This window comes from Medicago sativa, chromosome 4 (genome assembly GCF_051527215.1).
Source record: "Medicago sativa cultivar Bolivia chromosome 4, Bolivia_mono, whole genome shotgun sequence".
NCBI classification, from domain to species: Eukaryota; Viridiplantae; Streptophyta; class Magnoliopsida; order Fabales; family Fabaceae; genus Medicago; species Medicago sativa.
The window spans coordinates 23,946,755-23,960,627 of NC_140752.1; the positions used below are offsets into that span (position 1 = coordinate 23,946,755).

A 13,873-nucleotide genomic window follows, 5' to 3' on the forward strand; every position below is an offset into this window, starting at 1 on the left:
TATAAATATGTCAACTTTTCGTTTTAGTCTCTCTAAAATTTTTCTTCAACTTTTAGTCCTTATAAAATTTTCAATCACTACTTTTGGTCCCTATTTTTAATTTAATTTTAGTATTTTTTAATGAAATTGTGCAGAAATGTGTAAAATATTCTAAAAAAATTCCTAAAAAAATTAGAATTTTTTAACAAAACACAAATGAAATATGAATTTTTAACCTTAAAAAATATAAAAATTATATTAAATTCATGTTTTGTTAAAAAAAAATTGATTTTTTTTAGAGTGATTCTTATAATATTTTGAATTTTTCTGGAAAATTTTATTAAATAATATAAATTTTACATATGAGTTTACTTTAAAAGAGGGACCAAAAGTTAAGATTGAAAATTTTATAAGGACTAAAAGTTGAAGGAAAATTTTAGAGGGACTAAAACGAAAAGTTGACATATTTATAAGGACCAAAAACATATTTAACCCAATTTTAAAGCATGGTATTTGTACAACTATCTATTTCTAAACAATTAAAAACAACGGAGAGAAAAGATGTCAGGGACATAGTCGAAAGCAAGTCTTGTTTTCTCATAACTTTAGGCGCTTAGAAATGAAAAAAATTAAAAGAGAAAAAAATTAAAAGTTAAAAAATAATATGATTAAAATTTTTTTCACCACCAATTTTTTTTTATTTTTATATTAAATATGTTTCATTTGTGTATATTCAAATATTTTTTTATTTGAAGTTGTGATTAAGTAAGATTTGCTAGTATCCTAAAACTGAAAGAAAGATGAGAAATATTAGTGAGTGAAATGCCCAAACAGTCATTAATGTAGGTTTATCCTTAATAATGTGAATATTCTTCAATAAATATTTTAATAGTAAATCATTAAATTGGTCACTGGAAATGTAAAAGTACGTCATTGTAATTCCCTGATTTTTTGGAATAAACAACAAAATGTCTTTAAAATTAAAATTGTACAGTAAGAAATTGGTCACATTAATACGAGAAATGATATTTGTACACATTTTTTAGACAACTCTCTTCTTATATTCACATTGTGTTCTTACTCTCTCTTTTTCTTTAACCTCCATTTAGGTGTTGTTCCATTTACTCCATTTACGTGACAAAACAAACAAACATTTAAGGGTTAAGATTTTAAATTAAAAAAAGAAGCTTTTATTTAATTAAAAAAAGGGCCGCTCTCCTCTTCTCTCTTCACCACGCCTCTCTTCTCCTCTCCACCTCCCCCCTCCATAGCTTCTGTTGGAACCCCCTCCATCTTCATCGCCAAATTTAAGCTTTAAGTGAGAGAAATTTCGTTCCATTTCATCTCCTTAATTATGTTTCTCCACTTCCTGCACAATCAGTTGTTCCTTTTTCAACAATAATTTCATTGTTGTAGTGTTAGCCTTCAACAATTTCCATGTAGAAGAAAGTGGTTACGACGGTGATGATGCAAGTGGTTTCATCGATGACGATTGAGGCCGGCGGCAGAAACAGGTAGGAGGTGCGGTGGTGCAAACTGCAAAGTAAGCGACGTGTTTGAGAGGAAGAGATTCACATTGTTCCTTTTTTTAATTAATTAATTATATAAAAAAATAATTTAAAATCTCAACCATTGAATCATTTTTTACCACGTCTCTCACATCCAAACCCTTAAATGGAGTAAATGGAGTGTCACATAAATGGAGCATACCCAAACTCCAATTTTTTATTAGTGTATGAAGTGCCACGTTAAGTTCTTTTTAGCACTAGCGGTATAAGCAAGTAGTTGTTGAACATTGTTTTAATTCATTTAGTCAATAGTATAAGCATTTCAACACACAAAACATTGGTCTTAATTTTTTATATTAATTATTTAGACATAAAAAAGTTATTCAAAACAAGCTAAAAATCAAGACACAAGTACATGTTACATATGCATTGGTTGAACCCTATTAATCCAAGAAACCAAACACATGTACATGTAAACACAATTGCACAATCTAAATTCAAGATCATTTTGACATCTTTGCAGCCAATTCTCTCACCAACTTAGCAGCTACTATAGCAGTCACACCATCATAAGTATCACGTTGTGGATTGTATTCAACCACATCTCCACCAACAATATCACCTTGAAGATTTTGAAGGATGTTGAGAATATCTCGAAATGAAAGGCCTCCTGGCTCATGGTGAGACACTCCTGGAGCAATTGATGGGTCAAGAGAATCCACATCTATTGAAACATATACCCCCTTAACACCTTCTCCTAGTTTCTGCACACAAAAAGAAATTTCCCAAGGTTACAAATTTAAAGAAGCACTAAATTTCATATACAGTTTTTTTAACACAATTTGACATAAATCTTACATCATGTACAAACTAGTTTTCACCATTGGTTCAATAAATCTCACCATTAAATTAAATGAATTATGACATGACTTTTTGATATAATAGTGGATCAGACACTTGTGTATGGTACAAGACCATTTTGTTTGTGCATGTTAGACAAAGTATAAAAAATAATGATGATATTACTAGCTAGAAAAAGTTGAATTATTAGAAATTAGAGACAAAAAATTTTGTATCTATTTATGATACTAAGTGTTAAAGACCTCGTTGAAGACAAATTTTCCTTTTCATCTCTAATTTACATGAGCTATGTTTGGTATCATGGTACATATGTAAGAATAACGATGGCCGACCATGATTTTTCAAAAGCTACAATTTATAGCTTCTGCAAAATCGTAGTAGATCACTGTGTTCTAACATATCCATCGTGATGTCAAACAGTTTATTCATAGTCAAAAAGTGACATTAAAAAATAGTATAGGAGAGAGATAGGGAGAGACCAGGTTCTCTAAAATGGGGCGATCTCTTGACAATGTCCTCATTTCATGTGTCTCTACACCAAATTTTTTGACTTGCTCGCGAACATCACTTGTTATTGATCTTATACCAACCTGAAATAAATTGATGTAATAATGACATGAAGAGTATGTTATATCATTTACTATCATAAGTGAAATTGATATTACACTAGTGAAGAACTTGCACAAAGTTTAGCTATTGAAAGAAATTAAAGAATAAATTAAAAATTACCTGCACGAGTCGGCGAGCATAGCCACCCTCCATGATTCGAGCAAAAGGAGAAGCATGTGAATAATAGTTTCCTTCAAAATCATGATAGAGATCAGGATGTGCATCAAAATGAAGAATATCAACTGCTCCTCCAAGCTTCTCAGAGACAGCTCTAACAACTGGAAATGATATTGAGTGATCACCACCCAAAACTAAGGGACGTAATGGATCCTAAAAGAGTGTAGACATGAGAATTTATCAGCCCTTGTATAATTCAAATAAAAAGTTACGATTGTTCATGTGATAGTAGGTTTGATGCTAATTAAATTAAAAAATTGTTATTTCCACACAAGAATATTTCAATGTAAGTGAATTTTAACAATGAATAAAATCCAATAATGAAGGTATACATCAGCTTTAAAACTCTCCGTCCATTTGAGTCCTACAAATTTGAATGGTTAATCTAAACAGTTGTGCGTAGAGATACTCTATTTACCAAAAAAAAAATCCAAAAATGAAGTATAGGGACCACTAAGCATTTGATCAAGTGAAAACCATTGGGACGTAGGCGAAACCATATAAATACTTTACCAAAACTAGAAAATCACACACATTGATTGACCTGCCTTTGGGCCTCTATCCAATGAATGACTTTACCGCCACAGTTTTTTAAAACCACCCTCCGAAAAATGAATCATTTTCTCTTGTGAATGGATGGGTGAATCTTTCCCCGTCCGGATGGGTAAATCCATACATAAGCGGTTTTTGTAAATAATATTGTGAGAAAAGAAACTCTCGATAAATTTACGAATTCTGCTCTTCTCCCAACACATTTTGCTCGCGTCCAACTGAACTTTCCAAAATACCCTAGCGTGAATTAACTCACGCAAGTGTTAATTTTCAGCGTGAGTTAACTCAGGCAAATGTTAATTCCAGCGTGAGTTAATTTGCGCAGCGCATGTTAAGATACGCAGATTTTAACACTTGCGTTACTTAACTAACGCAGGGATATTTTCGATATTTCAGTTGAGCGCGAGCAAAATGTGTTGGGAGAAGAGCATAATTCTAAATTGACTTGCTAACTCTGTGTTAAAAATCAATACATTTACATTATAATATAGAAGCTTTTTTTTCCACCCCCAACATGTATCCAAAAATATACATAAACTTCCGATTACATCTGTTCCGTTGTGATTTGAATTCAAGTCCAGAATTATATAATTGGTAGGGTATACATAAACTTCATTGTAAATAATCTTCAATGAAATTAGTGGTTTTGGCTTACTTTATTCCAAATAAAACTAGAAAATTGGATTTCGGCCTACATTGTTCTTGTCTATAATGATTTTAAAAGGAATGCGAAACTAAAGTAAAGATCTTAAGCTTAAAAAGTCGGAGGTTCTAACTTCAATAGGACTAACAACTAATTAATAACATTTTTTTATAAAGCTAATTATTAATTACTAACACTTGTCATCTAGTTTATAAACACTACATGAATTCATGTTGCAGAAAACTAATTATATTAAAAAATATAACAATGTTAAAAGCATAAGCCAACAAATATTGACAAATATACCTCATCCATCACTAACTTGACAGATTCACTAATAACATTGGCTAATCTCTTGTCATCAACCCCACAATCTCGAATTTCTTCGATAGGAACATCACCCACATTTGTTATCACTCGTGGGTCCCGTAAATCCTTGCCTGCAAAATACATATAATTTTTTTTTTTAAGAAGAAAAATGATATATATTAACACACAATCGCCTCTTTAGCACAAGAGTATAACATCATTTACTTATTATAATACATGTAAGAAGTCAAAATTACACATTTAAATTAACATTCGAAATAATTAAATTAAGACTTTAAGAGAATCATACTCTAAGTCTTAAGTCAATACTACGAAATCAACCCAATTTAATTAATATTTATAAAAGTTAATCAATGAAATATCAATGAGTCTGTTTGATGGAATTAATTTTATATCAGCTGAATTGAGAAAACACTTTTGAATTGATAAAGTAATAGTAATAATTTGTTGATTAATTGGTATCTCACTAAATTAATAGTATCACTTTTGTTGTCAAAGCCAGCCAAAGGGCAAAGGTCTCCTATACAAATCACCTTATGCCTATCAAATATAAAAAAAATTGCTTGATTAAAAATCATTATATTCTACTATTGATAAACAATTACTCCCTCCGGTCTCAAATGTAAGCAACTTTCACTTTTTAGGTTCATTCAATAAATGATGTATGTAGTCTATAATTAGACCACATACATCACTTATTGAATGAACCTAAAAAGTGAAAAGTTGCTTACATTTGAGACCGAAGGGAGTACTTGATAAAAAGGCATCGAGTTCTATTAAAAACAATGTTGTATTAACAACCAAAAATCAACAACTTGATCTACACATATCATTCCAAGAAGAATTTAAGTTGGCACGGATTTCAAGATAACACAATATTAAATAAATCAATTTATACTAGTTTACCGCATCAAAATACAGTGGGGACAACCACAAGGGAGTATCATTTATGTTCTATTAAATTTATAAAATAGGCTTAAATATGGTTTTGGTCCCCGCAAAATAGGTCAGTTTTGGTTTTAGTCCCTGCAAAAAAAATTTATAGCTTTTGGTACCTGCAAAAATAGGTCAGTTTTGGTTTTAGTCCCTGCAAATTTTTTTTATAGCTTTTGGTCCCTGCAAAAATATGCCAGTTTTGGTTTTAGTCCCTGCAAATCTTTTATAATTTTTTTTAAAAAAAATTTAAAAAATTCTGGAAAATTGAAAAATTAATAAAAAAAAATTAAAAAAATTCTGGAAAAATTAAAAATTAATAAAAAATTGAAAAAATATAAAAAATTCTGGAAAATCGAAAAATTAATAAAAAAATTAAAAAATTCTGGAAAAATTAAAAATCAATAAAAAAATCTGAAAAAACAATAAAAAATTGGAAAAAATATTAAAAAATTCTGGAAAATTGAAAAAAACGGAAAAAATAAAAAAGATTAAAAAATGCTGAAAAAAAATAAAATTTTGAAAATTTTCTAAAAAAATTAAAATTCTGGAAAATGAAATTCTGGAAAAATGAAATTTTAATGAAAAATTTTTGAAGTTTTTGAAATTTTCATTAGTATTTCTCAAAAATTTTCCGGGAATTTTTGTGTATTTATAAACCGAGAATAAGGGAAAAAATATGTGTATTTATAAACCGAGCTTAGGTTTTTTACGTATTTTTTGAAATTTCGAAATTTTCATTAGTATTTTTTCCGAGAATTTTTGTGTATTTATAAAGCGGAAACTTTTTTGTATTTATAAACCGAGAATAAGGGAAAAAATACACTGAAAAAACCTAAGCTCGACATATATACTAATCAAAATTTCAAAATTTCGAAAAATACATTTTTTCCAGAATTTCGAAATTTCGACATATATACTAATCAGAATATTTTTTATTTTCCAGAATTTTTTCATTATTTTTCATTTTATTAGATTATTTTATTTTTTTTAATCATTTTTTATTTTTATTAATTTTTCCAGATTTTTTTTTCCGTTTTTTTCATTTTTATTATTTTTTCAATTTTCCAGAATTTTTTAATATTTTTTATTGATTTTTCATTTTTCCAGAATTTTTTAATTTTTTTTTCAATTTTTTTATTAATTTTTCCAGAATTTTTAAATTTTTTTATTAATTTTTCGATTTTCCAGAATTTTTTAATATTTTTTTCAAATTTTTAATAATTTTTAATTTTTCCAGAATTTTTTTAATTTTTTTATTAATTTTTCAATTTTCCAGAATTTTTTAATACTATAAAAAAATTTATAAAAGATTTGCAGGGACTAAAACCAAAACTGGTCTATTTTTGCAGGGATCAAAAGCTATAAAAAATTTTTTGCAGGGACTAAAACCAAAACTGGCCTATTTTTGCAGGGACCAAAAGCTATAAAAAAAATTTGCAGGGACTAAAACCAAAACTGACCTATTTTGCAGGGACCAAAACCATATTTAAGCCTATAAAATATTATCTACAACTGATAATATATTGACAACTTATATTGTCTCAATAAAGATTAAATCAATTGTGTTATCAATAAACAAAAAGAAATATTAAATGAAAATGATTTAATTAGTTTAATATATAATTTCGTGTCTAAAATTTAATTAGAATATTTATGTTACTAAAGTATTTTATGAATTTAAAAAATTGTTAAATTTCATTTAGACCTCATTATGTTTATACGGGTCATATTTGTTGTATATATTAAAAATATTATTTATGAAAAAATAAAATAAAATTTAAAAATTTCAATTTTTTTAAAGAATATTCACAAAGAAATCAAAATAACTTGTCATTTTTTTGTGTGTATTTTAACAAAAGAAAAAAGTTGCATTTACCCTAAAGTTTGAATCTTGAAAATGCCACTTTTTGCTCGGAAGTTTGTGTCTTTAACATTTTTATCTAAAAGTTTGTGTCTCAATTGTTATAGACGAAAAATACGGTTTTTTCTTTTAACGATTGAAAGAGCCCCTCTTATCCTCCCTAAAATTTTTAACAAATCAATTTTGTCTAGATGCACCATTTCATATGGAAAAAAAAACCGTAGTTATTCAAATGCACTGTTTCAAAGATCAAAAGGGAAGTGTTGAGGAAGAGGTAGCTCTCAAAATTGAATTAACATTTATGATGACCTTATGTCCTTCACCAAAAAAAATGGAAGCCCATATTGCTGAAGTGTCGATACATATACCTTATATTTTATCTTGTGTATCAAAAAAAATGAGGAAAAAAAATTTACAATCATTTTTTAACATTTTCTAAACAACTCATTCTTTCGTACTTGCATTTTATTCTTATTTTCTTTTTTCATTTCTCTCTCTCTCTTGATTTTAATCAATAAAAAAAGAGACAAAATGTTTGAACCTTAAAAATGCCACTTTTTGCTTGAGAGTTTGTGTCCTTAAGCACTTTTATCTAGGAGTTCGTGTCTCAATTGCTGTAGACGAAAATGCAGTTTTTTCTTTTAGTGATTGAAGCGATCCCTTTTTATCCTCCCTTAACTTTTTAACAAAGCAATTTTGTTTGAATGCACCATTTCACATCCACAAAAAACCATGAATTTTTCAAATGCACCATTTCAAAGATAAAAATACGATTTTTAAACGGAGTCGGTTTTCTTAAAAGGGTTAAGGGAGAGGTAGCTCTAAAAATTGAATGAACATTTATGATTCCCTTATGTCCTTCACCAAAGAAAAAAAGGGAAGCCCATATGCTTAAATGTACATACACATACCTTATATTTTGTCTCGTGTATCAAAAAAATATCACACAATTTTTTTATGATTAAAATCAAGAATCATTGGCCGACTCTAATGATTCTTTTGAATACAAGACAAATTGTTTGTTAAGATGCTTGATGATATACAAGACAAAGGGAAACAGTATTGCTTACCCTCTTCAGTTGTTGAGTTTGTGCTATCACACCAAATTGCTTCCCTAATGCGAGGAGGTGCAAATGCTGAGCCTTCATGAAATGATGAATGATGACCTAAGGGAACTCCAAGAAGAGATGAAGTTGCTACGACGCCTCCCAATGAACGCATAAGTTCTCCCTGCATTACAAAGCCAGTTGCAGAGACTAATCTCATGAAATAAAAGAGACACATTTAAGAAGTTGATATCTTTCGACAATGAGGGGATGGGAGGAGGACTCGATAAATATAATTAACTTATGAAGCACAGACACGGACACATGATACTGACATGTCGATACCGCTAATAATTTGAGAAAATCATATAATTCAGTGTAATCATATGTGGAGTGTTCGTGCTTCATAAATTAACAAATATCGAGTCAAGCAAGATTGCAACAAAATGAAGAAGGAAAATATTAGGGCTTTGCCTTAAATTTTGCTCTTTCACGAATAAATGTAAGTGCAGCATCTATCACACGGTTTTGAGCTTTCTCTAACAAAGCAGGTGACACATTTGCAGAATTTAGTCTCTGCATGTAATGGAAGCCTCTGCGTGCTATAGTCGACATTATAATATTTCTGTATCAAATTAACAAAATAAAAAGTTAACATTTTTTTATACTATGTATTAAGAGGCAAAATATATTAATGAAGTTCATGTATTTTTTTTTTTTGTGAAGAGAGATTTACAAAAGCACAATTAAACCCAGCAACATAACCAACTAACTCAATTGAAGTTAATTATTTCAAAATTTTATGTTAACTAGAACACAAAATAAAAATGTAAATCATACCAATTTCAATAGGAAAACTGAACAATAGATGTTGGAAACATTAATCTTACCAATTGCTCTGCTTCCCCTTTATCAATTGAAAATTTGTGAAATGTGAAACACTATGTTAGACAAAAGGGGTGTCGCTTTTTATAATAGGGGGTTGCTTTCATTTCTAACTGGTTGTCTTAAATGAATTTTTTTCTCCATCCTCAAATTTAAATGACAATGGGGCCCAATAACATGACGGTTTCGTTTTAGCCCCCATATCTCTTTAGACCCCAAAATTACGACACTGTCTTTAATAACACGTTAGGTAGTTAATTATTGGACGTTTATTTTTAAAAATTTATATTTTGTACATCCGGTGGATAACTATCGGATGTTCATTTTTAAAATTTAAATTTTGTATATCCGGTAGATAATTATCGGATGTTCATTTTTTAAAAATTTTGATTTTGTTCTTCTGGTAGATAACCACCGGATGTTCCTTTTTAAAATTTCGATTTTGTTACTCCGGTAGATAACTACCGAAATACTCATTATATATATCAAATTATAGATTTTTAGCAGATATCTCCTATTTAGCACTCAACTTAAATATGCTCATAAACCTTGCGATTTTTTAGCGTTTTTTTTTGTGTTTTCGACACAATTAATAAAATAAATAGCATCAATCTTCATTCAATTGCGATTAATTAGTAGGTAAACCTTACTTCTTCCTTTCACATTCAGTTTTTGCATAAATTTCATGTTTTTTGACATTTAAAGCATCTGGTAGTTATCTACCGGAGCTCAATTTTAATTTTTTTTAAGCTTGTTTACATATTACTTAGTGTTATAATGCTTTTTTTACAAAAATATTTAACCATAATGCTTTTTTGTTCACACGATTTTTTTTGGTTTATGCGTTTTTACAAAAAAAAAATTACACGATTGTAATGCTCTTTTAGATTTATTTATAGTATTGTAATGCTCTCTTTTTGTTTACACTTTCTTACACGATTTTTTTTTATGTGTATATAGATATGGTTGAACATGTTGTTCCAAAGCCGGATCCCGAAGTCAATTATGTTGATGTTGTGGAATATTTTGTTACGGAAGAGAAAAAGAAGTATGAAGATAGAGATGAGATGTTCAACTGGGCTCGTTGTCAAGTAATAGAGGTCGGATTTACGCTTATACTAGATAAATCATATATTGGTTATGGACATAGAAAACCAAAGCTTGTTTTAGCTTGTGAAAGAAGTGACAAGGAAGTCTAAACGAGAAGACACATGTTCAAGGAAATGTTGATGTTCCTTTAGGTTGTGCGGTTATTTTAGTGCAGCAAAACTCCGAAGTCTGAATATAGTTTCAGGATTTCATAATCATATGATAGAGCCAAGGTTCAAAAGAGTCAAAGATCGTTGGTGACATGACAAGAAATTTGATAAAACCGAAAAACATTTTGTTGGATTTGAAAGGTAGACGGAAAGATAATATGACAATTACCAAACAAATTTATAATGCACGTCACATATACACACTAAGTATCAGAGGTTCAAAAACAGAGATGCATGAGTTGATCCAAAAAATTGAAGAAAACAACTGTTTTCAATTACATAACAGTTAGTGGTCAAAATTGTACAAGATATATTTTTTGCACATCTTGAATCTGTGAAAATGTTTAACACATTTTCTATTGTATTGGTGATGGACTCAACTTATAAAACCAATCAATACAAAATGTTGTTGTTTGAGATTGTTGGTTTGACCTCAACTGAGATGACATATAATGTCGGGTTTGCTTTTTTAACTAGTAAGAAAGAGGAAAATTTCACTTGGGCTCTACAAGAGTCTGCTAGTCTGTTGAAGTGTAAATAACAAATGCAGCAGGTAATTGTTACTGACAAGGATACCACGTTGATGATTGTTGTTGCCAAATTTATTTCAACATCTTCTGCTTTAGTGTGTGAATTTCATATTTTAAAGAATGTGAGAGCTAGATGCATTTTGGATTGCATAGTCAAAGATTCCAAAGGGAAACATGTGAAGTCCTCAAATTTGGTTAACACCATCATGAATATCTTAGGAGCTATATGAGAAGTTATAGTCAATTCTCCATCTGGGGAGCTATATGCAGATGTAGTGTTACAGTTCAAAAAGGTTTGTGAATTATTTAAAAAATATATGAATTATGTTGAAAGTACAATATTGGAACCTTTGAAGGAAAAAATAGTTAAAGCGTGGACCGACCATATTATGCATTTTGGTTGCACAACAACGAACAGTGATTTGGAAAAAGGATATTTGCAAGATAGTATGTGTGATTTGGAAAAAGGATGGAAAGCAATAAATGTCATGTTAACAGTATAATTCACTGAGATACAAGCCACTTTTGGAAGAAACTCTACGGTTTTGGAACATAAATTTGAAGGTAATAAAATGTACAAGAGTTTGGAGTATAATGTTTTTAGACCTGCAATGAACTACATTTATAAACAAGCATCTCAAGTTGAAGAGTGTGGCTGAAATAGTAAAAAGTGTGGTTGTGTGATACGATGGACACATGGGTTACCTTGTGCTTGTCTAATTTCTAAGAAATTGAATTTAGGGAAGTATGTTCGACTTGATGAAATCAACAATCACTAGAAGAAGTTATGTTTTGAAGTTAATGATGTTGAAGAAGAAAGTGATCGACATGTTTCTATTCAAACTGAGTTGAATGCAATTCAGGTATGTCATAAATTTATAAGATATTGTATATTCGACTTTATGACAGAACATAAGTGTATTATTTTAAATTAGCAAGTCTTAATATTTTTTTTTTGTGTTTGTTTGTAGGAAAGATTCAATAAAGTTGATTACAATATGAAGTTGAATGTCAAGGATCAAATGCGTGAAATGACATTCCCTGACACAACATCGTTGACTTTGCCGGTTCAAAAGCTTTGGACAAAAGGTGCGCAAAAGAATAAGAGGTCTAATTTGGATGATAGTTCTTTTCAGAGCATGTTGACTCACAATTTCCAGATAGCCAAGCTTCACAGACAAAACCTTCATTACAGAAAATGAAAAGTGTATGTGTAGTTAATCCTTTTCCGACCCCGACACCAGCACAATATATTCCTTATATTGATTAGATGTCTAATGTTATGAAACCTTATATTGAAAAGATTGTGAATGTGGATGGTGACAGTTATTGACGTTATCGAGTTGTAGTTGAAAGTCGTGGTCTTGGTTCTGACAGTTATGAGCTTGTTCGTCTTGCTCTCATTAAGAAATTAACAGGGAAGAGGAATGATTATTTGGGAATATTTGAGGGTGAAGATTGACTAAAACTTCCAATTGACTCACTGTACATTCCAAAGGAAAAGACCTCAATTGCGCCAGAAGAAAAATGGTTGACAATACCATCTATGGGACACGTCATTGCAACATTATACAATAAGGTTGTCATTGTGTAAAACATAGAAATAATTTTTCTGAAACATGTTTTCCTCTTCGTGGTTGTCCTCCAACGAATCCATCCTCACGGATTATGTGTCTAGAATTGATTCCTAACCACTTTGTGCATATGTTTTTGAGACCTGGATGCCCAATATCTCCAACAACATTGTAGTGGAAAACATACAAATGGCCAGAGACTCAAGCTTGGGAGGATCACTTTGTTGTGAGGCATTGTTTGTTTAATGAATTATTGTATACTGAAAAAGACGACCAACCACCCAAAGAAACAAATAAAAATGATTTAATTTTTTGTGATGATGATGAGGAAGATATGCTCAAGACTATCGGACTTTTATTGTATTACTTTGATTATTTGTTTGAATTTTGATTATTTGTTTTAATAGTTTGTCCTCTTGATGCTCAAGATTATCTGAACCTTCATGTTGCCCCTCTATGAAATTATTCATTTCTTTACACCATGCTTTCACTAATGTTCAAACACATTGTGACAATAATTTGGATGTTAGGGACCAGGTTCGGTAAAACTCAACACCTTAAACCAGGAATATAAATGCTTTCATACCACTCGGTGGATATAAGGAACCAATTTGATTAAAAGAGAAATTTAGAGAAAGAAGATAATAATAATTGATGATGGTTATTTTATTTCTACCATATGTAAAGTCTTTAAATGGGTAAAATGTCTACAAAATATCTCACGATACAAGGTGAGTCATAATAAATTGTCAGCTACTAAGATAAAGACAAAATGAATGTTATGCCTCATTTCCAACTATTAATTCTAATAATGGAAATACAAATAACTAGTAGGATAAAACAAAAGTTTATTTATTTTAACTGCGATCTTCTGTCACACACATGTATCTTTGCATCACAGATGGTACAAAAAGTGCACTAATAAGCATGAGCTAAAATTCATTCACAATTCATTCAGGACCCAAGATAAAAGTAACAACACCATTACTTTGAGGTCTTGTTAACACTTTTTTTTTGGGATCAATCAGAACTACACTTAATGGTACAAAATTCATTCACAATTCATTCAGATTGACATGACTCGATGTATCTTTGACATGATGCGGTTAAAGTTTCTATATAT

The 13,873-nt window shown here is 29.9% G+C and overlaps 1 protein-coding gene and 1 pseudogene across 1 annotated transcript; one reads left to right on the forward strand and one right to left on the reverse strand.

The window, feature by feature from the left end:
- Positions 1–1,807: 1,807 nt before the first annotated feature.
- On the reverse strand, positions 1,808–9,514 carry LOC146927142 (arginase, mitochondrial). The gene is made up of 7 exons (XM_085700511.1): positions 9,393–9,514; positions 8,977–9,127; positions 8,527–8,686; positions 4,636–4,769; positions 3,078–3,287; positions 2,828–2,938; positions 1,808–2,251 (listed from the first exon to the last, which is right to left on the reverse strand). Exons 2-7 carry the CDS (start codon positions 9,115–9,117, stop codon positions 1,991–1,993), a joined length of 1,017 nt encoding a protein of 338 aa, XP_085556637.1. The 5' UTR covers positions 9,118–9,127; positions 9,393–9,514; the 3' UTR covers positions 1,808–1,990.
- A 2,932-nt stretch (positions 9,515–12,446) lies between these two features.
- LOC146927143 (uncharacterized) lies at positions 12,447–13,141 on the forward strand (annotated as a pseudogene).
- The last annotated feature ends 732 nt before the right edge of the window (positions 13,142–13,873 follow it).